This window comes from Eptatretus burgeri, chromosome 10, assembly GCF_056783735.1.
Source record: "Eptatretus burgeri isolate ZD-2024b chromosome 10, Ebu_testis_v1, whole genome shotgun sequence".
NCBI classification, from domain to species: Eukaryota; Metazoa; Chordata; class Myxini; order Myxiniformes; family Myxinidae; genus Eptatretus; species Eptatretus burgeri.
This window is the reverse complement of record NC_140970.1, coordinates 16,125,870-16,149,069: the sequence shown is the minus strand read 5'-3', so window position 1 is coordinate 16,149,069 and position 23,200 is coordinate 16,125,870. Positions and strand designations below refer to the sequence as shown.

At 45.9% G+C, this 23,200-nt stretch overlaps 1 protein-coding gene across 2 annotated transcripts; it reads right to left on the bottom strand.

Moving 5' to 3' along the window:
* Positions 1-7,923: 7,923 nt before the first annotated feature.
* CAMLG (calcium modulating ligand) lies at positions 7,924-22,895 on the bottom strand. Of its 2 annotated transcripts, none has more exons than XM_085897139.1 (5): positions 22,467-22,895; positions 15,512-15,680; positions 11,011-11,188; positions 10,824-10,889; positions 7,924-8,459 (listed from the first exon to the last, which is right to left on the bottom strand). In XM_085897139.1, the coding sequence occupies exons 1-5, from the start codon at positions 22,615-22,617 to the stop codon at positions 8,286-8,288; spliced, it is 738 nt and encodes a 245-aa protein (XP_085753265.1). In that variant the 5' UTR covers positions 22,618-22,895; the 3' UTR covers positions 7,924-8,285. The 2 variants fall into 2 exon arrangements, with proteins under 2 accessions (XP_085753265.1, XP_085753266.1); XM_085897140.1 differs by having other exon boundaries at positions 15,527-15,680.
* Positions 22,896-23,200: the final 305 nt, after the last annotated feature.

The following is a 23,200-nucleotide window of genomic DNA, read 5'->3' as shown; positions in this document are numbered from 1 at the left end:
TTACCGAGATACCTCACCTAAGGGACCTGAATGGTGGTTTGCGAATTTGGTAACCACAACACTACCCCCTCCCCTTTTTACAGACTCGTCCCGAGTCGTCAAATGTTCGTGTGCCATCATGTGTAGTTTTCCCCTAGTACATTTTACCTACGGATCCCTGAGTGCGACATTCATGGTATTCGTGTCCCCAAAATAAATAACCTGAGGGCTGCGTAACTACCTAAACAAACTCACTCACACGGACGACTTAAATAAAATTGCCGGCGCTAAGACATACATGCCGGGGGCGCACTCATATTTACAGTACATCTTAACCTTAACTTACAAATTTTACACTAAACCATGGCCCAGGATCATTGAACTCTGCAAAAAGAAAGCAGTTAGCAGGGAGCCAGGCTGCCCGCATGCAGTCTCTGGCTCAAACAATGCAGGTGACAGGGAACGTGGCTGGCTGCTCACACGCAGTCCAAGGCCTTCCCTTTTGAACTGAACGCAGTGAACCACAACGGTGCACGGACTGCACAAACGTAGTCTCCGTGCCAGCTCAAGTGGCACACGCAATGAGCACAACGAATGGATGGGTGAACACAAACACGGTGCACGGGCCACAACTGCAGGCCCGTGTTGTAGCTTCCAACAGGGCAGTTCTCGCAGCTTGCAAACTGTTGCTTTTACGATCCTGGCGCACATGGCAATGAACCGGGGGGGGGGGTGGGGGCAAAGCAAAAATTGAACGGGGCTGGTGAACATGGGCAGTGGGCATGGCATGGCAAAGGCAGCAGGCAAACACAGCCCGCCGAAGAAGGCCGTTGCAGGCAAACACAGCCGGCAGATGAACTGGCCGGCACAGGCCTTGAAGTACCACAGCTGCAGATGATCCGGCCGGCACAGGCCTTGCAGCAACACAACAGCTGCCGATGAAGTGGGCCGGCACAGGCCTTGAGGAAAAACAGCCAGCCGGCAGATGAAGTGGGCCGGCACAGGCCTTGCAGTAACACAGCCAGCAGATGAAGCTGGCCAGCCTTTGCCGTTCAGTGGAGGTTGCTGGAGGGAGTGCGGTGGTGCTGGCCACTGGGAAGGTGGGCTCGGACCTACCTACCTGTCTCCCTCCCAACCTATCGCCTTTGCCTGTCACTGTACATACCCACTCCCTTAATTTGTCAAACCCCAATTTAGCCCCAACTTAATTTTTTTTTGTTGTTTTTATTTTTACTTCCCCCACTATAAATCGTCCCCTAACCCCCTTTATCGTCCTTGTTCGGCTAACCTATCCTGTCACCTAGCCTACTCCCAACCCCTACGTTCCCTTCCCGGAGGGGAATAAGGGAGAGCTAACGTCCTGTGTCGAGGCCCAATTCAAGCCTCAGAATGGCCTCCCCAGAGTTCGGCGATCTATAACCAAAGTGGGTCCAGCGGCCCACAACGACAGCGAGGGGATGGATGGTGCGGAGGGGTACATCTCCTAATCTACCCTAACCATTTAACTGTTAAACTACCCCGGGGCTTTCAACAAGCGCCTCTCGCTTAAACTATTGGTTCTAACAACCCAGATTCCCGTCGCCTGTGTTGGTGTCCTCACAATTTCGGGCCTCGCCCCCCAATTTTCTCTCCGTGCCCTCACACGGTCTCCTGGCTGGGACACGTGGCTCCCTTTGGCAGGCACGACCCTCTGCCGAATCACCCGCTATGGCACCCCCGGGCACTACACTGCCTCCGAGCCTACCAGCTCCCTAACACCGGGGAGTGCCCCCCATGGCACCTCCCCTGAAACGCACACGTGGCAGGCTGGCTTCCTGGGCCCCTTTCCGAGGGTCACCCGTGCCCACAACACTGCCCACGCGGCTAATGGCGCCCCGGGCCCCCGCACCAAGCAGGCGCACCCGTGCCCACTACGCTATCCCGGCCCCCCATGGGCCCTTGGCCTACCACGGCCGACTTGCCTGGTGCCCGGGGTACCCACTCAGCGATACTCACCTTTCGCAGCCACGCTCCCAAGCCCGTCAACAGGGCTCCTGCACCCCTCCAAATGGGTCTCGAGCCTACTTTCCCACCAACAGCAAAACGACCTCCATTTTTCAATTTGACTAACCCAGCTAACTCACTTTACTCTGACCCCGGGGTCCCTTGGGCGGGAGTCACTCCTCCCCCCAATCACTCATCGCACCATGCATTCCCCATTCGCTCCATTCACACAGACCCGCTGGCCTCACTCACTCATCATGTACTCACCTCACAACTCTCCAACTCTTCAACACACACACCGCTGAACTCTGCCATCCTTCTAACTACCTCCCCTAACTAACTCGTGCTCCCACGTCGTCCCTTAAACTACAGCACGTTCCTTTTAACACTACGTAGCTAAACTACGTCCCCTCTACACATTCACAGGTCTGTCACTGTCTCCGAAATAAATCATTTTATTTCCCAACCTAAATCTGGCTACAATCCCTCTAACTAATCCATTCCACAGACTCCATGAGGACTTACCCCTGCCCCATGAAGTCGGTCTGACTAAGCTAACCCTTCCCCCTAACTAGTTTCCATCCTGTGCCCAGGTCAAGGAGGTCTTCCACCCCTTGCCCAGGAATCCTGTGCACCCGAAAGTGAAGCTTGCTGTTTTTTTTTTTTTCATGCGCAGCACCTGCGCGGCAACTCGCGCACTTTACACCTGCCTGTGACGTCATGCAGCTGCACGTGTTCCTCGTCCCTCCTTGGACGGTACCATCCGGCAGAGATATCCCTCCTGCCGGATTCCAACCCCACGTGCAGCCATGGCGTCACCGTGCGCATAAAAAAAAAAACACAAGCCCCACGTCTCGAGGGGTTCCCCACGCGAACACATGTGCTTTGCCCGTTGGAGCTTAACACACACGATCGCGTGGAGAACCCGTCCGGTCCAAATCCGTTTACCTGCCTAAACTTTGTCCGTCCGCGGGATCGGCAAATCCACCGCTGGCGTTTCCGGACCGGGACTTCACTCTCGCAAGCGAGCACGTGGCGGTCTCGTGCGTTGCACAGCACGAACCGCGTGCTCACTGCTGGGTGAACCCGGCACGGTCCCCGAAACAACTACAGCCGCTACCCGGCTTTCTTTCTTTACATGTCGCCGTCGTCGCCTCCATTCCACCCACGCACACCTGCGTGTTACGACGCACACACTCCACTCCATCAAACTCACACCGGGAGACGCGGCTGCGTGCTCCCGCATGCCAACCGACATCTCCCTCACATACCGCTCTCTCACACACACGGTCTCCCTTGCATACGGCCGTTCACTCACGCGTGCCTCACTACTCACACAAACCATACTACTCACACACGCGGGGGCACTCAACCGCGGTGCCTCATCCACACTCCGTCCCTCGCTCACACACGCGGGGGCACTCAACCGCGGTGCCTCATCCACACACGCGGGGGCACTCACCCGCGGTTCCTCACCCACACACGCGGGGGCACTCACCCGCGGTGCCCCATCCACACTCGGCGTGCTGGGAAGCACGTACTCCGGCACCATCGCCACCACACCACTCACACACGGGGTCGCTTCCACACACGGTGCCGCACTCACACCTTGCACCACACACACAGGGACAACCACACTGGGGATTCGTGTCCCCACAAGGGTCTCCGGGGCCTCTATACCCCCCAAGCTTTCCGTGCACCCGTTCACAGCACTCCTCCCTTCAACCTCGCAAAGCACGACCGAACTCACCTGGTCGTGACTCACCTCAAGGGGGCATACTCCCTCCCCTCGTTCCTGGAGGAGGCCATCCAGGTGCTCGCACTGGGTCTCTACCCAGTCCGCCAGCTCACCCCCATTATCCTCCACTACCTCCGTGTGTGTGTGTGCGTCACTTACCCCGTCTTCATCGTGTTTATTGGTCTCTGCTTCTTTCTGGCGTCTTTCCCTTATCTTTATGTAGGTCAACCTTGCTTTCTCTTTAAGTCGCTCCCGTCCTTCCCTGTTTTTCACTCCTTGCTCTTTCACGATCTCCGCGTACCTCATCCTTGCTTTCCGTATTAATTGTTCTTTTCTCTCCCTCCCAATTACTTTCACCTCGTCTCTTGTCTCCCGAATTATTTTCTTCCCCGCCTCCACCGCGGGCCTGTCAGCCGTTGCACCCCCTTCCAGCTCGTTTGTTCCGACACGTGGAGTCGCCATTTTAAGTTCCCTGCTCACGGCCTTCATGCCCGCCTGCAGGCATCGGCCCATGTTCTGCGTCTCACCCCGTAGTTCTTTCATTTCTTTTTTCATTTGCTTGCCCATGCTTTTCATTTCGTTTATAAATTCATTTGCGTTTGCATCCATTTTCGCTGTCATTGCCGCCAGCATGGCGAATAGCTGGGCCATGTCGGGTGCGCTTGGGTGAGCCGTTTCGGCAAGGGTCGGCGGGTTTTGGTGGAGAGGGGGGGGAGGTGTCATACACCGCGGCCGCTGCCGCTCCTATTTCGGGCTCTGGGTTCAGTTGGGCGAGTCCGTGTTCCTGCACAATCAACATTTCCTGCTCGGGGATTCCATCCTGGACCATGGATTCTACACATTCTACATCCATTTCTAATACCCCCGGCTCCCGCTCGCCTTGAGACGCCATCTTGCTTCTCTTAAAGGGTTAATTTTGCTCGCTCGTAATTTGGAGGGAATCGGGGGTCGCTTCTCTCACCCCTGGACCGATTCCCGTGAATTTAGCCGGAGACAGGAGAGCCCGTTTTCCTGTTCTCCGATACCAGTGCCGCGAGGAAGGCGATGAATTTGTATCGCACGACCTGACACCAGTGTTGCGGATTTCGCGCCCGCCGGCGTGCTGACGGCCACGTAACTCGAATCGCAGCACGTCGCCCACCGGACGGACAATCCAGTCGTGACCCTCTCGGACTAACGCCGGGAACCAGTCACGGGTGGACCTTTCGGTCTCACCGCGATCGAGCCAATCAGCCCCCGCGTGGGATAGGGTTGCTCGCCAAATTCGACCTACCTAAGTACCCACGCGGAGGGTAGACCGGGCGATCGCACCTCGCCGCAGGTCGACTTCGGACACGGGCCACTTAAGCGACCCGTTCCGTACTATCAGAATAACCGAGCGGTGTTATCGTCGACCTCGACGGTTCGATTAATTATCGGGCGTATTCAGCCCACTACCAACCCTTTACGTGAAGCAAGATGAGGATTCAATGAAGGAAATGACGAAGCGAAGCGGGAAACAGTTCAACAATAAAGCACATTTATTCGCGGCACACGGGAGCACACATATACAATTCCACCAAATGCACACAGAAAAGACACAATGTAATTTACACAAAAAGCAAATGTAAAAGCGAAAACACAATGCAGAGCTAATACCGACTACCGAGCACACGGCAACACTTATACAATTCTACTTCACAGACGGCGCCGACAACACATACCCAAAACCAAGGAAAAGAATACCCTCAAGGATGAGGCGGGCCTGAGGCCGAGACCGGGTCACGCCTACCCGTCTGGTGATGAGACGCGGGGCGGCGATGGCGCCTCAACTCCGCGGGCCTCGCGGACAGTGTCTGGTAGGGGGTGGGAAAGGGGCCCCCTTGGTCGCACTATCTCAGCGCGGGGGGAAACAGGAGGGGGTTGCTGATGCTCGGGGTATAGAGGATTTTTATTATCCCGCGACGAGCGTCTCCACCTCGGCCAGGTCGCGCTGTCGGCCTCCCAGGGGTGCAGCTCCCTGCACGACGCGAGCACCCCCTCGTCCGCCCTCGCCGCCTCTCCACAGCTCCGTCCCCTCCGTTCCGACTCCAACGCACATGACGACCAGCTCCTTCCACCGCCCGCGAAGTCTTGACTCTGTTTCCGACTCTCCTACTCTCCTACTCTCCGCCTCTGGACTCTGGTGGACTGACGAACACGGTCCTTTTATCAGCCCCGTAGCTTCGCCCTCTCATCTTTGACCCCCTCCCTTCGACCTTTCACCTCGCTCCCCATTGGCCCGAGAAAAAGTGGGCGTGAAGGCTTTTTGATCCATAAATTTGCATATATCGATCGCCCTGGGGGCGGGGCCAATTCGCCCCTCGCTCACCGATTGGACGGCAAAAAGTGGGCGTGTGTCGTTTTTGATCCGTTTTTGAAGCACAAAATCCGTGATTTTGTACACGCTGTTCGGCGCGCGCCCTGCACGAGTCCAACACCGGTACCCACAGCGGGGCAAGAACGGTGGCGATGCGACGGTTGCGAGGTGTGACGGGAAGGTCGTGGCGGTTGTGGTGAAGCGGCGTTGTGGTTGGTGGTTGATGTTGTGGTTGTGGTGGTAATCATGGCGGTTGGTCCAAAATAAAGATAGCAAAAGAAAAACGGCTATCCTGAAGAGTCGCAGCACGCATAAATGACATGTATTCCCACTAGACAACGGGTTTGGGCCTAACTACACATGTACTTACCGAGATACCTCACCTAAGGGACCTGAATGGTGGTTTGCGAATTTGGTCACCACAACAATATATATATATATATATATATATATATATATATATATATATATATATATATATATATATATATATATATATATATATATATATATATATATATATACACATATATATATACACATATATATATACACATATATATATATATATATATATATATATATATATATATACATACATATACAGTATATTCAGTTATATATGCTGGTATATTCCAAACTGTTATATTTTTATTTCAGTAAAAAAAGAACTGGTATATATACCCAGCACCCACTCGTTACCGTCCGTCTGTCTGCACGTTCGCCTTAGGGCCCCCCTGCGGGTCGCCTTGCGGGCGAGCACCTTGCGTCTGCCTTAAATTATATTGCCGCCGCAGGGACGCCCTAAGGTCACCGTGCGACATCAAAGCAAAGACCATACGGCACCCCCCCCCCCCCCGTTTTCGGTCTCCAGAATTTGTAAATACCCCGTGCCTACGGCCGCCGTGCCAAATGTGACTTCGGCCTTAGTGTACCTCAATAAATGTGCTGTTGATTCCATTCATAGTTTAATCCATAACTAAGTCAGTCAAAGGTGTCGTCACGACTGAAGTTTGAAAATACGACTATCATTCACTGCACTAAATAATTATACCCTTTATGAGAGCAGTTTTTCGAAGAACAGAGAGCTATAGCAATACTCCAGGCGTGAGTGTGAGCGTGAAAATGTTAAAGTTTTTGGTGCAAGTTATTTAGAAGCTTGCCATTCATTTTATACATGTACTCGGATGCTGATATTTTGCATGGAGGTTCCTTTGGGGTCTATTATTGATATAGTGAAGTTGAAATTAAAAAATAATTTCAAATGTTTTAAACTTAACTTTTTTGTAGCACATCAACGTTAAAGTTTTTGGTGCAAGTTATTTAGAAGCTTGCCATTCATTTAATATGTGGACTGGGATGCTGATATTTGGCATGGAGGTTCCTTTGGGGTATACTATTGGTGAGTGAAATTTAAATTAACAAATGATAAAAAAATTACATTTCAACCTAAGATGGTGTCAAAGCCACCCAATGCTCGCCTGTTTATACTAGACGCTTGCCATTCATTTAATAAGTGTACTCGTTTACTGATTACAATATACAAATACATATATTGCTTTAAAATTATTTGGATCAGACTTCACTGCAATGATTTATAAAAAAATATTATTAGACTCATCTTTTAAAAACGATAAATGTATAAACAGGCAAGCATTGGGTGGCTTTGACACCAACTCTCTGGTTAATTAATCTGCTGGTTTACATTTTGTAGCACCTGCTTGATGGGCAAAATGGCTTCTTCTGCATCCAAGTTCCTTGTGTACTTATTCTGATAGTATCACTGTATAACAAAAATATTCATTTCATGACGAGATAGCATGGTAACATTGAACAACTTAATCAATTGCATAGAAAGCCTCGTGATAGATTTACAAGGCAAAAATTGTTTTCCTGCATGCTTGAAGTGGATTTATTTCAACAATCAGATTTTTTTTTTGGAGCAAGTTGTCACTCCGTAAAGGTTTGGAATTGCAATTGTCAATTAAAATGACACAAAGTGAATGCAAAAATTGTAAATAATATAAACACATTGAAATCAAAAAAGCAACTTCGAATAAGGGAAATTAAATGAGAAAATTTTATCAACAGGATTATTCACAAGATGGAAACAGGACATTGTCCCAGACAAAACTCGGTACTTAGCAACATTCATCAGGTGGAAAATTAGAGAGCAACCTTTCTTCCAATATATTCTGACTTGTTGGAAACGTGGAATAAAAAGGTAAAGGAAGCAAAATGGACAGATCAACTTTCAAATGTAGCCAACTGGTGACACAACATGAAGAAGAAGAAGTAGACACAGAGGTCAGAGGTGATGTCTGCAAGGCAACGGCCGAGAGAAGCGATGCGGTTTACAAGGTGTGGACCAAGGCCTGATAGAGCAAATGCTGCCTCGACAAGTGAGCTCTGTGATGGGGGCTATAAAGGGGTGAAGGAAAAACGAAAGGGGGAGAGGGACGATGTCACTATGTTGATGTACTTCTAAGATTCTTGAGAAATATTACATTGTTTATTCTGGAGACTTTTGTAAAATTCTGGATTTGTAATTCAGAACAATGACAGTAAAGTTCAAATGTTAAATGTTTAACTTTCAAGTTAAACATTTAATAATTGAACGTTACCTCCAATTTTCTAATAACAAAATGCTTAACAACAATGAGTTAGCAATGGTTAATAAAATGCTACAAAAATAAAATCTTCAAGTATAATCGCAAATCGCAAACCCATTTGGCATGACCAGTCAGTGACACAAACCTGGCATGGCAGTACCTTGTTCTCATACACCATACTCCTTTTCCAATTTTATCGATTTCGGCCACATTTACGATGTCTCGGGGTTAAACGTGAAACAAACAAACAAAAAAAGATCCCACATTTTGCTTTGCCATTCTCTTGCATTTGAGTAGAAAGATGAATTGCGAATGTCTGCAATTACAGTTGCAATTTTCAGTTGCACACCTTTTTGGATTTAAAAAAAATACCCTGTATACCGCATTAATTTGAGTAACAATATTAAAAAGAGAGCAATTAAGCAAACTGAAATTTCAAAACAAAAGTTTAAAAACAACTATATTGTGCATCATCCCCCCTAAAAATGATAACATGAATAAATTTTTTATCTAGGTTTTGGTATTCGATGAATGGACATTAAATGCGATCACAAAGCTACATCATTATGAACCAAAAATACACGGTGTTTTGGCACATCGCCAAAAATACATTTCATGTAATTCAACATAATTCTGTTCGTTTAAAACTCTGAGTTAACGCCTTTTGCATTCGCTCATTAAAAGCGGAACACACTTTCCTGATGACCACAACAATCCTCATATATGATTTTTAAAAAAAATGCACATTTTGGATCTTATTCAAATTACATTTTTGGATTAATGAACCAAATGCTAAACTTTCATTCCTAATTAATACAAATGAAAAATTTCCAGTGACGAAAGCAAAGCAAAAAGAAAAAAGACGGATGGTTCGATTTCCTCGAGGTCACTTTCTGAAAGCAATTTAAGGATTTTATGATTGTTTTACATTCCAATTTCATCAGCCATGAGCCAATTAAATGACCTTGCGAAAGGGAACTGTTATTTTATGAGTGCAGTACTGATATTTTACTGTCTCTAGATTTATTTTTGTAACTTTGAGTTTTCCTCAGGTTAAACTCGTAGTTCAGTTTAGTTGTTTGAGGCAGTAGAGATTTCATATTTTGTATTGCTTCCACCACCAATATTAAAATGCACCTCACAAGACCAGTCACTGACACTTGTTTCGCATAAATACGTCAGATGAATCAAGTAGTACTAGAACGGCACTCGGGAGAACGCAATCCTCCATCAGGCTGAACAGCTTACGTTTTCTATCCCACTGATCGACCAGATCTGCATCCAGACCTTACCCAAAATCTAATCAGCTTCTTATTGTCACACACTCAACCTGTCCACCAAGTTTTGCCCAAATCAGTCCTTAACTTTTTAAGATATTGTGCTATATATCATTTTTGGCCCTATCTCTCAATGGTGAAGAATCACAAAAAAATAGTTTCTGGAACTTCAGCAAAATCTCATCATTTTGGCCTCGTCACATACCCAACCGGTCCACCAAGTTTCACCCGAATTCATCCAAAACGTTTTGAGATATCCGACTCACAAACAAACAAGAAAGACATTGTGCACAGCACGATACTTGTGAAATCCCAAAAACAAATTTGACCTGATGTGCAAATCCTGTTCAAATTTCAAGTAAATCAGATGAAAATTGAGGATTTTAGAAATTGCACCTAAGTTATTGACCTTTTGACCTTTACACCTCAAAAATAATTGGTGGTTGAATTCACAGACCTTCTGTGCAAATTCTCTTCAAATTTTAAGTGAATTGGATGAAAATTGATAATTTTAGAAATTTGACTAAGTTGTTGACCTTTTGAGCTCAAAATGAATAGGCTTCTTGCTTTTGACCAACTCCACCATTTCGTGAAGATCAGTTTAAAATTGTGACCTGTGGGCGAGTGACATACACAAACAGTTCAGACAATCACAGACCAGACCAACCAATGTACTTGCGAATCTTAGATTTCACAAGTAACAAACAGGGGTGAATACTTAACATCTGTCCACCATCAGTGGTGGAAGTAGGAATGAAAAACAGGTGTTTTTTTTTTTTTTTTTACTTTGTCAGAGCTAAAAGATAAAGTTTCAATTCGGAGTCTTTCCTTGGTTGTTTTGAACCAGTTATTTACAAATAAATACCGCCTACGCAAATAAGGCACACAAAACATACCTCATTCCTTAGTATCCGGACAGCAAACAAAACCATCTCGAGGTTAAGAAAAGGAACAAAAAGAGACTGTGGAAGAAGGGGATGCAGGAGGTTGGGAAAACAATTAATCAAGATAAAATTTATGCATACTTCAATGTCTATAATGGCATGAAATATATAAACCTTACCATCAAAAACTACAGCTCACCGTATAAGATGTGAAAAACAGTCGAACCATGACTGCAACTACAATGGAGAGTAACAAACGTAGGGGTTTCATTACACCGGGTCTCACTACACACTGCCCAAGGTCTCTTGCATCATGCTCTTCAGAGCTTTGCTCTCCAGGTTGAGGTGATGGTTGCCCCTCACTTTGCTCAGCAGTCCTGAGCAGAAGAACAGGGACATTGACAAAAAGGAAAAATCATCCACTGAATCAAGTGACCAATGATACAGTCACAAAGCACAATAAAACAAATAAATAAAAATAAAACGCACCGACATGTATATTTCGGCAAATGACGTGATTTTAAAAAAATGTATCACATGACATAAAACAACTCTGCAATTTGAGGGAAGACAGGTACGTGTCAGTAAGTGCAATGGAAACCAGAACATGAGGCATTCTAAATTTGTACCACAAAATCAACCAAAAACCTACATCTGTGCTGGTGCTATAGATGCATTACGTTGGAAAGGGAAAGTGGCATGGGTGTGGAAAGGGGGAGGGGGGAGGGTTGGGGGAAAAGGCCGGGGTTTTAGTAAAGACAAAGAAAACTAGAAGGGCACCTCCGCCACATAATGCCCGATCCAAGAGAACATATCGGGCCCAATACATCTTTGAAATATGCTGGAAATCGTTTTTGGCCCTTTCTCTCAATGGTGAAGAATCACTTTTAAAATATTAATTAATTAATTATCATATCCAGATTCGGATTTTCACCAAAATTGAATCAATTCTTCCTCGTCACATGCTCAACATGTTTCCCAAGTTTCATTCGAATCTGTCCACAACTTTTTGAGATATCATGCCACATATATCATACTAGGCCAAATCTCTCAATGGTGAAGAATAACTTTAAAAATTCTAGTCGTCGGATCCGGATCCGGATCTGGATCTTCACCAAAATCTAATCAGTGCATCCTTGTCACACACCGAACCTGTCAAGAAAATTTCATCTGGATCCATCCACAACTTTTTGAGATATCCTGGACACAAATAGACAAACAGACAGGCAGTAAGGGGTGAAAACAACCTCCTTCACCTTCGGCGGCGGAGGTAATAAAGAAAAAAAAAAAGGGGGCAAAAATTGAAAAGAGGTTAAGGTGAAGTGAAAGAAGGAATTTCAATATTTGCCTCATATCAATTAGATCTTGACTTGGCATACAAATGAAGTTGAGTCTGTGGCCTATCACTTTCACATCATAAAACAGTCGGCACCATTTCTATGACGTGCAACACCAGGTTTTTGCAAGGTGCATACAGTCTGCTAGTAACCCTCTTCTGGGTTCACGAAAAAAAAAAAAAAAACACAAACAAAATAATAAATTATATATTACCAATTAATTTTAATAAAAAAATTATTTTCTGACTGGCAACTGTAATTTCCTGGCTCACATCCCAGGGGAACCACTTTTTTCAGCACATGCATACTATCGATGACGAAGGTACACACATTTATATGTTGGATCACCTGAGTCACGTACTTGTTTTGGTTCAGATGCTCCTGACTATCAGTCCATCCAGTGTCCCCTGTAAAAGGGGGCTCTCTTGTAAGGACTGGGTGAAAACTGCCCATAGAACCTGCTTGTTACATGATATTTCGAATGATCCAATCAGATCTCATCATATGGAATGTGAAATGAATCAATATTCATTGGGACCATGTTCTGCACAGAGCGTCGGTGCTGCCAACGCAGTCTCCTGGGCTATTGGGCACAATCCTGGATGGGTCGCCACTCCGACACAGGATACTCGAATGTCTCCATCATTCCAGCAAGCTGCTACTCATTTTGACAACCTCAAAAGGATGACAGGCTGAGTCAATCCCACCTGCTATTAATTCAATGGACAAGCGGGATTTGAACTCGGAACCCTCGGATCCCAAGCCCAATTCAATGGATGACTGTAAAATATTGGTTTTTCTCAGCCAAAGGTACCAGGCATCTGCACCACAAGTCCCAAGTCGGGCAACAGAATCCCAACAAGGGTGAGCATGCCCAGCGGCCACCTACTCGTGTGCCACAGGAGCAGGAGGATGAACCCTCAGATTCCGAGTCACAGCAGGAAGTCCCGATGGATGAAACTTCAGCGATGGATAATTATGACGTCATTTTTCCATCCGATTCTGATTCAGAGTGACTGTCATCATATTACTGGAGAAAGCTAATATTTGTGAAATATGGGAGAAACAGCAGGAGTTTAAATTCTGAAAGGTAATATTTTGTTGAAAAATGACAACTTTCAGGGCATGCAAAATTTCCATTTTATTTTATTTTAATTGAGTTGGACACCTGAGAAGTGGCTGAGAGCAGCCAAATTTTTGGTGTGGCCTATCCAAAGGGCAACCAAATTTTTTTTTTTTCAATTTCACAAGCCCCGCTTTTCTGGTGAAACTCCCAATTTCCAGACTCACTGCTCACCTCCACTCATTATTTCCTCTTGCTTGTGGTCCCAATTTTCCCTTCTACTTCCGTGACAGACGTTTGTGTGTGTATCAAGCTTGTTCATCCCATGCTTCCCAATCACCTTGCTCTTATTCTTCCCATGTCCTTTCTTTCCTCCAAGCCTCCCTCTATTTTGTCTTTCCACCAAGCTGTTGGTATGTCACCTCCTCCATCTTTCCACTTTCTTTTTGCTCTGTCATGTCCTGGTCAATTCTGTGTTCTCACTCCTCCACAAGCCTAGACTCTGCATATTATTGCGGTTATGACTCGTCGGGGTTAAAGAATGAACCTTTAGTGTAACTATAGTTATTTTTTTTTTAATATCTGTTGAGTTAAGCATATCGTATTGCATGTGAATATATATGCATTGTGAATGTATTAGTAAGATAGCCTTCCCTTCCATAATGTGGTTCGATTCCCTTGCAGCCCCTCGTCCTCGTGTGGCATGTTTCTCTCCCACATTGATTTTGAGTATCATTCTTCCTTCTCCTGGGAGAATCAGCTCCAACCAGCTGAAATATGGCACTCGAACACCAGTGGGATAGAAATGAGGATCAGGATCGTTGCACATCCTTAAAGCCTAGAGCCAATCAAGTGCGAGCGTAACATTTACCCGCCTCCCAATAATGTCACGAATGGGAAGGAGGGCATCAAGGGGACTGATCATACCAGGGCCAATAGAGAGGGCAGCAACAACCATACTCCCCTCAAACCGGGCGTCAATGAGGGCCACTTTATATAAAAATGCGCAGATGAAGAACAAAGATGGGTGGGCAGAGTTAAATGCTGGGGGGGGGGGGGCAGAGATAAAAAGCCTTGGAATCTTGCGCTCTTGTGGTCTCCTCTGATCTGGGTTGCCATCTCAATCGTTTCTGGTCTCCTCGTGGCTTTTGGTGGCTATTCGTCTCCTTGTGATGGTGATTGGCGTGATCTTTGGCGCCTCGTTTGTGGCGGCTCTTGGTGGCGGTGCGCTGGTGTGTGGTTCTCGTGAGCCCAGGGACACTCTGCTACATGATTGTTGTGCCGAGTCATGCTGTGCGGGATTGTTGTGCCAAGTCGTGCTGTGCGGGACGAGCTGGTATGGACGAGGGAAGCAAGCAGTGGAGCAGCCGTTACATCTCAGCACACGGCCACTGGGTGTCTGGTTCCTGGTACCACCCCAGAGCATCAGCAAAGAAAGAATATAGCACAAGGGTACCATTCACCATGATCATAGGACATGGGCCACATTCTCCAGGAAGCACAGGCTTGTCACTTGTGCAACCTCCCAGAGGTACGTACCAGGCTCCCCAGAGCCCATCAGATCAGGTTACGGGGGCCGTCCTGTCTTATCCAAAACTGTATCTCCACCTCCATCTCTGTTGGACAAATGCAGGCCCTAATTAGATCGTCACGTCGACTGAACATACCCGAATATTGGGCGAGTTGCGAGGGTCAGGTAGGAGTTGTGGGAAATTGTTGTTGATGCTTGCTTGTACACGTGATTTTCTTGAATACACTTGTTAAATTAACTTGGTTTTCCGACTCATCCTGCTTACATCATGACAGCGGCATATGGCGGCGAAGGGGGAATCTGCTTGATCTTGCGAATGGCGCGTCGATAAGACTGCGGCCACGTGACTTGGAGAGCTCTGCCGAAGATAACTTCTGTCACATGATTGCCTACCAACACAATACTCACTCGTATGAAGAATCTCAATCCCTACGAAAACACGGCTCTGGACATGAAGTTGGCTATTGTGGTCACTTCGCGACTCACTGAGTTTGGACCAGAGTTATCCCGACGGACCGGGGATTGTGACGTGTGTGTGTGTGTGTGTGTATATATATATATATATATATATATATATATATACTCAGCAAAAAAGGATAACATGATCCCTTTAAAATGTAAACCACCACTGCTCCCTCCTCTGCTGATGCTGCTGCTGCCCCCTACGTACCACATTAACAAAATAAAAAAGGTGCACAGAGAACAAGGATAATACTTATTCATCGATAAAAGTCGTAAAAGTCTGTAGGAGGTGGGAGAGGAGACATGCCATGCTGAGCGCAACTTGTCTGGTGAGAGGCGAAGCCGAGAAAATGGGGGCTGCATCCCGAACTGAGACTCAGATCCAGAACAAGACCCCAAGGAATTGCGTCCTGTATCGACCACACTTGGATCCTCAAAAGCCTCCTCTGGGCACAACTTCCTTGCTTGGCTGTTTCCTGGAAATGGCGGACCGTTCTCAAAAGCAATGCAACTTTGATTGCTGGGATCATTGCACGGATACCAATTACACACATTGCATGCAACGTTCATTGTAACAAGCCGAAAGAGAAAACATAATAAAATTTTAAAAACCTGCATCATGTGTGGAACCAATCTGTGTTGTCATACGAACCCACAACACGAGTTTGCTCATCACACTCGCATGCATCGATCTTACATTTCAGTCAATCGTTCCCCCTTTTCAACTCACAATTACATCACATCATCATGCATACATACATTTGCATCGGACAGGATGTTGCAGAGGTAACGCACTAACCTTTCAGCCACCATGGGTTCGATTCCGGAACCGAAAAAACTGACGGAATGGCGTTTCATTGGCAGGGCGTCAAATCACGAGAGTGCGCCGTATCATGGAGACGTGCTGGATGGGATCCTACTTCGAGACGCTAAATAGATCCCATTTCGTTGTTCAAAAAGAGTTGGAGAGCCGCCACCGGCACCTTGAACGAATTGCTAATTTCAGCACAGGTGACTTCCGCTGGGAGGGCAAAGGCAAGCTAGTCTGTGGAACCCTGTGGCATATATTGTCGATTTAAACCAATGAGAAACCACTAGCATAGCACTGCACCAACATCATGACGCTGCTGCAAGAATGCAGGAACTCCTTTCATATCAGGATTAGTTGTTGGAAACGAGAACAGTCTGCACGAAGAAAGAAAGTGAATGCAATAATAACAAAACAAAAAAAAAACACTGCCTTATTGATTTAGTGGCCACACCGTTTGACCCCAAAATTGAGCCTGGTGTGTTGGCGCAGTGATTATGGCAGCGGCTTGGGATCCAAAAGGTCCTGAGTTCAAGCCCCGTTGGGCCACTGAATTAATACACCAGGGGGTTGACTCAGCCTGTCATCCTTCCGAGGTCGGCGAAATGAGTACCAGTATACTGGGCCGGTGTATACCCCGGTTAAAATAGGTGTACCATATCCCTGTGTCGTAAGAGGCGACCAGGGTTGCGTCAGGAAGGGCATCCGGCGTAAAACATGTGCCAAATCACTATGCGGATCATACGGATGATCCGCTGTGGCGACCCCTAACGGGAGAAGTCGGAAGAAGAAGTAGAAGAAGAAGTAGAAGAAGAAGTAGAAGAAGAAGTAGAAGAAGAAGTAGAAGAAGAAGTAGAAGAAGAAGTAGAAGAAGAAGTAGAAGAAGAAGTAGAAGAAGAAGTAGAAGTAGAAGTAGAAGTAGAAGTAGAAGTAGAAGAAGAAGAAGAAGAAGAAGAAGAAGAAGACCGTTTGACCCCAAAATTGTCGTGGTGTATTCACTCTCCCAGGATGGTTATGTGCTACGACCTGACTCCCACCACACTCAGCATGTGCACAACTAACCCCTGAACGTTTCGACCAGACGAAGAACAGGTAATACCAAAAGGTCGTGTGGGGACCAACTTCAATGAAGTGGCTTATATTGCGATTCTGTTCACGCATCAGTGTATATACCAAACAACTATCTATTTGGCGGGTAGAAATGCCCGGTTGTCATCGGCGGAAAGTTTACACAACCAACCTGTGAGCACGTTCATGCGCGCGCCTCGCAATGTTTCAAAACTTGACAATCTTCCACACAGGCACTAATATTTACTCGAGATATTCACAGATGGGACCAAACTGTAGATGACCATGCACCCCGATGCATTTCAAACCCACATCTCATGATAATCCTGTTTTCTCCCCTTCAGGAAACCAAGTTTTGTGTTTTCCCCAAATTTTCTTTCGGTTTCGGTTCCGACATCTTATGAAGTTGCCCAAAGTTTCCAAGAATCAAGTCTCATGGAGGAGTTTGATGCATTCAAATTATCACCACATATTACCCGACATACCAGAGCACAAATATAATGGTATATTTTTAACCAGCATAACCGAGCTTGGACAAATGTAATGTTACCTGACGTTTACATTTTTTTTATCATTCCACACAAATCATACCATGTATACCAAGTTCAAAATGCTGTCGTGCAGAGACCTTCAGAAAGTATTCACACCACGTGACTTTTGTCACATTTTGTTGTGTTACAGCCTGAATTGAAAATGGATTAAATTTTAAAAAATAATTGTAATAATTTACATCAGCTCATCTCGTGCTCCCCTTGTTGTACGTTGTGCGTGGTCGCTCTCATACAAAGCCTCAACAGTGTATATACAATAAATAAATCTTTGCCACAGTCTCGTCATTTGCACTCTGAAGCAAGTCATCCGCAAAGATTTCCCTGGATTTGGCTCTATTCATTGGTCCTCCCATCCTTACGTCTCCTCGGGACTTCACAGTCAGGATGGTGATACATGGGCGATGAGCTGTGCTTGGTTTTTGCCAGACGTAGGTAGCGCTTTTCATTCAGGCCAGAGAGTTAAATTTTCATCTCATCAGACCACATAATCTTTCACCTCATACTCTCAGTTCTTCACATGCCTTTTTGCAAACTCCAGGCGTGGCATCTCGTGCCTTTTTCTCTGTCTGGACACTCTCCTGTAAAGCCTACTAGACTTGTGACGTTCTGCAGAGACTGTTGTGCTTCCGGAAGGTTCTCCCATCTCACCCAAGGAACTCTGTAGTTCTGTCAGAGTGGTCATTGGGTTCTTGAGGTCCTTCTTGCCCGGTTGCTCAGATTGGCCGGATGGCTAGCTCTCGGAAAAGTCTGGGTCGTTCCATATAATTTCCATTTCCTAATGATGGAGTTCGCTGTGCTGTTGAGAACTTTCAACACTCGAGAAATTGTTTTATACCCTTCACCAGATCGATGCCTCCTCACAATTCTATATCTCGGAGTTCTACGGATAGTCACTTGGACTTCGTGGTGGAGTTTCTGCTCTGATATAGACCGTCAACTGTGGGACCTTGTCTAGAAAGGTGCGTTTCTTTCTAAATCATGTCCAATCAATTGAAATGGCCACAGGTGGACTCCGATCAGGTTGTGGAGACATCTTAAGGATGATCAAAGGAAATTCGATGCACCTGAGCTCAATTTGGAGTGTGCAAAGGGGTTGAATACTTATTTACTCAAGACATTTTAGCTTTTCATTTTAAATTGATTTGTAAAAATTTCTAAAAACACGTTTGCGCTTCGTCATTTTGGGGTATGTAATGTATATTGGTGACAATTTTTTTTTTCTAATTTAATCAATTTTAAACTCAGGCCGTAACATAACAAAATGTGACAAAAGTCACGGGGTGTGAATACTTTCTGAAGGCACCACATGTCATTTTATTGTGATCAAACCAATAAACTATTTCCCATTTATCACCGAGCAATCATTTGGGATACTTATAGTACATACAATGACACGTATAACAAAAAATAAATTTAGATGATTGGAAAATGGGGACTAAAAGCCGAGTGATATTTCATTGTAAAGAGAGTTCGTCCCAAGACAGTACCCATTAGTCCTCAACAGATTCTTCCAGAGGAAAATGCGAGGGCCGTTTGGATAAAAAAAAATAATTTGAAAAATTAAAATTAATCAATCAATTAAAACCAGATAATTGGCCTTCAGACCTCGATCAGGTCTTATGCTAAGACACCGCCTGCATTTCGCCCCCAGGAAGTGAAAGTAATCTCTACACTGTGAAGATCGTATGTTGAGGTTGTAGCGATTTCTTGTCAACACAAGTTTAATTATCACTTACAAAATCTTTATATTTCGTAAGTATATTGACGACTTCCGTCCTCTGTTTGTGTGTTTGTTTGTAGGCACGATAACTCGAGAACGGAAGAAGCTACCAATGTCAAATTACATAACGTGATTCAGGAGGGTGATGGCTAGTGCTGATTAGATTTTGGTCAAAATCGGTCAAAGGTCAAGGTCACAGTGAGGTCAAACATCAAAAACATGACAACTCGAGAAGTTACCGGAGGTATTGTTGATGGAGCGCGAGTTTGGAAGATCGAGGTAAGTTCGGTGGATTTTGTGTGTCAATTCGTCGACTTCCGGCTGTTATAAAAATTTCAGTGTTTTCAAATAATATTAAATAATTCCGTAAATTCATGTGGAGAAATGGAGTATTTTTGCTTCGCTCGACGTTACGAGTTCGTTTTCACTTTTGCGATCGCTTAGGATGCGTAACTCGGTTTTCGATATTCTGGGAAAAATAAAAAATAAAAAAATAAAAAAAATCGGATGTTTTGGAGACGTTTTAAGATTGTATAAAAATATTTCACCCGCCGAGTCACGGCTCGTCACGTGGTGCAGCGCGCTCGAGCAGACGCGTCGTTGAGTCAGGTAAAGGTTTTGCGTGTGCGCGCTGACGTCATCGCGTTTGCTCCGGCGTCCTTTTGAGTTGGGGGGGGGGGCGTCGAGTGTGACCTTTACGTTATGTTAATCCGTGGTAACTCAAGAACAGAAGAAGTTGATGGTTTGGTACAGAATCATCTGGTTTGCGTCGCTACCTTCTCGAGAGACAGCTTTTATTAGACAAGGTCAGAGGTCAAGTTGACGATTTTGTAAGTACCAGTCTATGACTGCTTGTTACTTACGAAATCTAAAGATTTCCTAAGTATATTGATGACTTCCGTCCTCAGTGTGTGTGTGTGTGTGTGTGTGTGTGTGTGTGTGTGTGTGTGTGTGTGTGTGTGTGTGTGTGTGTGTGTGTGTGTGTGTGTGTGTGCGTGCAGGCATGACAACTCGAGAACAGAAGAATCTCCCAATGTCAAATGACGCCACGTGATTCAGGAGGGTGATGGCTAGCGCTGATTAGATTTTGGTCAAAATCGGTCAAAGGTCAAGGTCACGGTGAGGTCAAACATTTGATTTTTGATGGTTTGGTACAGAATCATCGTAGAAACTTCTGGTTTGCGTCGCTACCTTCTCTGGAGACAGCTTTTATTAGACAAGGTCAGAGGTCAAGTTGACGATTTTGTAAGTACCAGTGTATGACTGCTTGTTATATTGTTTACATGTACACCTGTTATTAAAAAGATTGCTTCACACGGGTTTTTATTTTTATTTTTTATAACACTTCCATGTTCAGGCCTCAAATGAGAATGTTGCTTACACTGCCGCAATCGAGTAATACGTATTGTGTAGATCATATGTTGAGGTCATATTATGTATAAAGTAAATAACGGAAACCGAGTTCCCTTGGTACGTTTCCCCCTCCTCCTCCCTGCCTCACCACTAATCCTCCCTGCTTCAGTACGATCCATCTGTTGCTTTTGAGACTTTAATCCACCGCTTCATGGGGATCGGCGAGGTAAGATGGCCACCAGAGCACTTCTAGAACTCCCAAGGGAACACTTCTGTTAAGAAATATCATAACCGACCTTATTTACATTATAAATTGTCAAATGTCACCAAAATGACCCGATGGACAGAAACAATTCAGATTCAAAGAGAATGGCAGTCTACAGGTTAGCCGAAACAGGTGAGACACGGGCTCGGGTTGAGGATCAATGTGCAAGACAAGCAGCCTCCAGGGCAGCACGTTGGACATCCTTACAGCACGTTGGACATCCTTACAGCACGTTGGACATCCTTACACATTTTGCACCCAAGATTGGCAATTCATACAAAAGCACAAGGCCAACATTCCCAAATTTGTCACCTGGGAAATATTGCAATACATATCGTGTTGAATTTCCCTGGGCAATGCAGGGTACTTCAACTAATCCTGAGGATAATTTACGACCGAAGTGTTGTGTGTTGTGTGTCGCACTGCGACTCTTCCTACAGTTCTGGGCCAATTACATCCAGGTTTGCTACGTAGGATTAGCATGACCCCAATTAATGTATAGGGGTGTTTTTATCTTTGCTGGTGGACTCGGGGGAAGGGGTGGTGGAGGAGTTTGGGGGGGGGACACCAATTTTCTTTGTAAATGTGTACAGTATAGCGCTGCCTCTGAGTGGGGGAGGGTATTACAAGTACACACCCTTTTCACCGAGGTATTCCTGTCCCCACGTCTTTCAATGCAGTTCCGTTCTTCTGTATGGCAGCTTGGCTGCCAGGTAGCTCTCATTCCTTGGGGCGTGGCTGTGCCGCTGACGCTGTGCCCCTTTACCGGTACACCAATACTCATTTCACCAACCTCGGAAGGATGACAGATCGAGTCAACCCCACCTGGTGTTAATTCAGTAGCCAACGGGTCTCGAACTCAGGACCCTAAGATCTCAAGCCAGCATCCCTAACCACCAAGTCAACACCAGGCTTTTCATTGCAGTGTGGTGTTTTGAGTGACACGGTTAAATGAGGATAACAACATAACCTCCCCTCACCGATCCCACAGGGAGTGTCTCGTGCCAAGAGAACTCAATATCGTTTCCAAAAAAAACTCCTCAGTGACACCGAGTCAGTTACAACTCATTCTCAGTTCAGTCAGTCATTCAGCCAGTCAGTCAGCCAGCCATCCAGTCATTCATGCAGTTTTCGAAATTCAGTCTCATTCACCAGTCAAAGCCAGTCAGTCTCAGTCATTCAGCCAACCAGTCACAGCCAGTAAGTCATTCAGCCAGCAAGTCATTCAGACTCGGTCATTCAGCCAGCCAGTCAGGTCAGCCAGTCATTCAGCCAACCAGTCATTCAGCCAGCAAGTCATACAGTCAGTCATTCAGCCAGCCAGTCAGTCTCGGCCATTCAGCCAGTCAAGTTAGGTCAGTCAGTCAGTCAGTCATTGTGATAGACGAAACAAAAACAATTTTATTCTCTTTCCCAACCTCGAGGAGTCGCCAAGCGCGACGCGCGACGCACGACGACCCGCCGCACTCAGTGCCCGCACGAGCACGGGATTCTCACCGCATTTCACACCGAGGATTCGCTTCATGCGATCTTCGGATTGCAGAAGGAGCTTTCGCCGCCGCACTTCGGCCCTCCGACGGATCGCACAGCCGTCTCGTGCTGCCGACGAGTCACAACTCGAGGGGTTCCCATTGTGAGCTTCAGCCATTCTCTTCGCTCGTGTCCTCCACGCATTACGTGCAGCACGCCAGAACACACTCGGTAATGTAAGTTAACATGGACGGTGACCGAGGAAAGCCTCTTTGTATCCCACAACCGACTGCATTGACCGCACAAAACGAACCAACAAACAAAAATCCATCGGCAATTACATTTTTATTTTCTTAATTGCTTCATCAATTTAAAGCTCTCCGAAAGGCGAAGATTAACCGTATATGAAACAGACAGACGATAACACGGAGGAAATGCAGAACAATGTCCGTGTTATATGATTAAGAATAAACGGGAGGGAAGCAGCCTTGCTGAAAATACGCAGAAACACACCTTAAGTTACTCAAATGGAAATTTACATTTATGTACCTTTTGTGTATTTAATGTTTCTATGTTTTGTTGATGTTGATATATAACATTGCTTGTGCGTGGTTGTGACGGGCGTTATTTCCTCCGACTCATCATCTGCGTATTTGAACAGTGTGTTGTGTTGTTAAATGTTGAATGGCGGTGCACGAACGGATAAAGCTCGTGTTTTCAGCATCGGACCGACTACAGAAGAGTGGCCACAACGTCCCGAC

Bases quoted from the DNA above. Each gene is read 5' to 3' on its own strand.
- CAMLG (XM_085897139.1), bottom strand. From the start codon at position 22,617: ATGGCTGAAGCTCACAATGGGAACCCCTCGAGTTGTGACTCGTCGGCA. The intron at 15,681-22,466 runs GTGAGAATCCCG...CGCCATTTCCAG, and splicing joins AATCCTCGGTGTGAAATGCG to GAAACAGCCAAGCAAGGAAG. The intron at 8,460-10,823 runs GTATGTTTTGTG...ACCCCTTTATAG, and splicing joins TCCGGATACTAAGGAATGAG to CCCCCATCACAGAGCTCACT.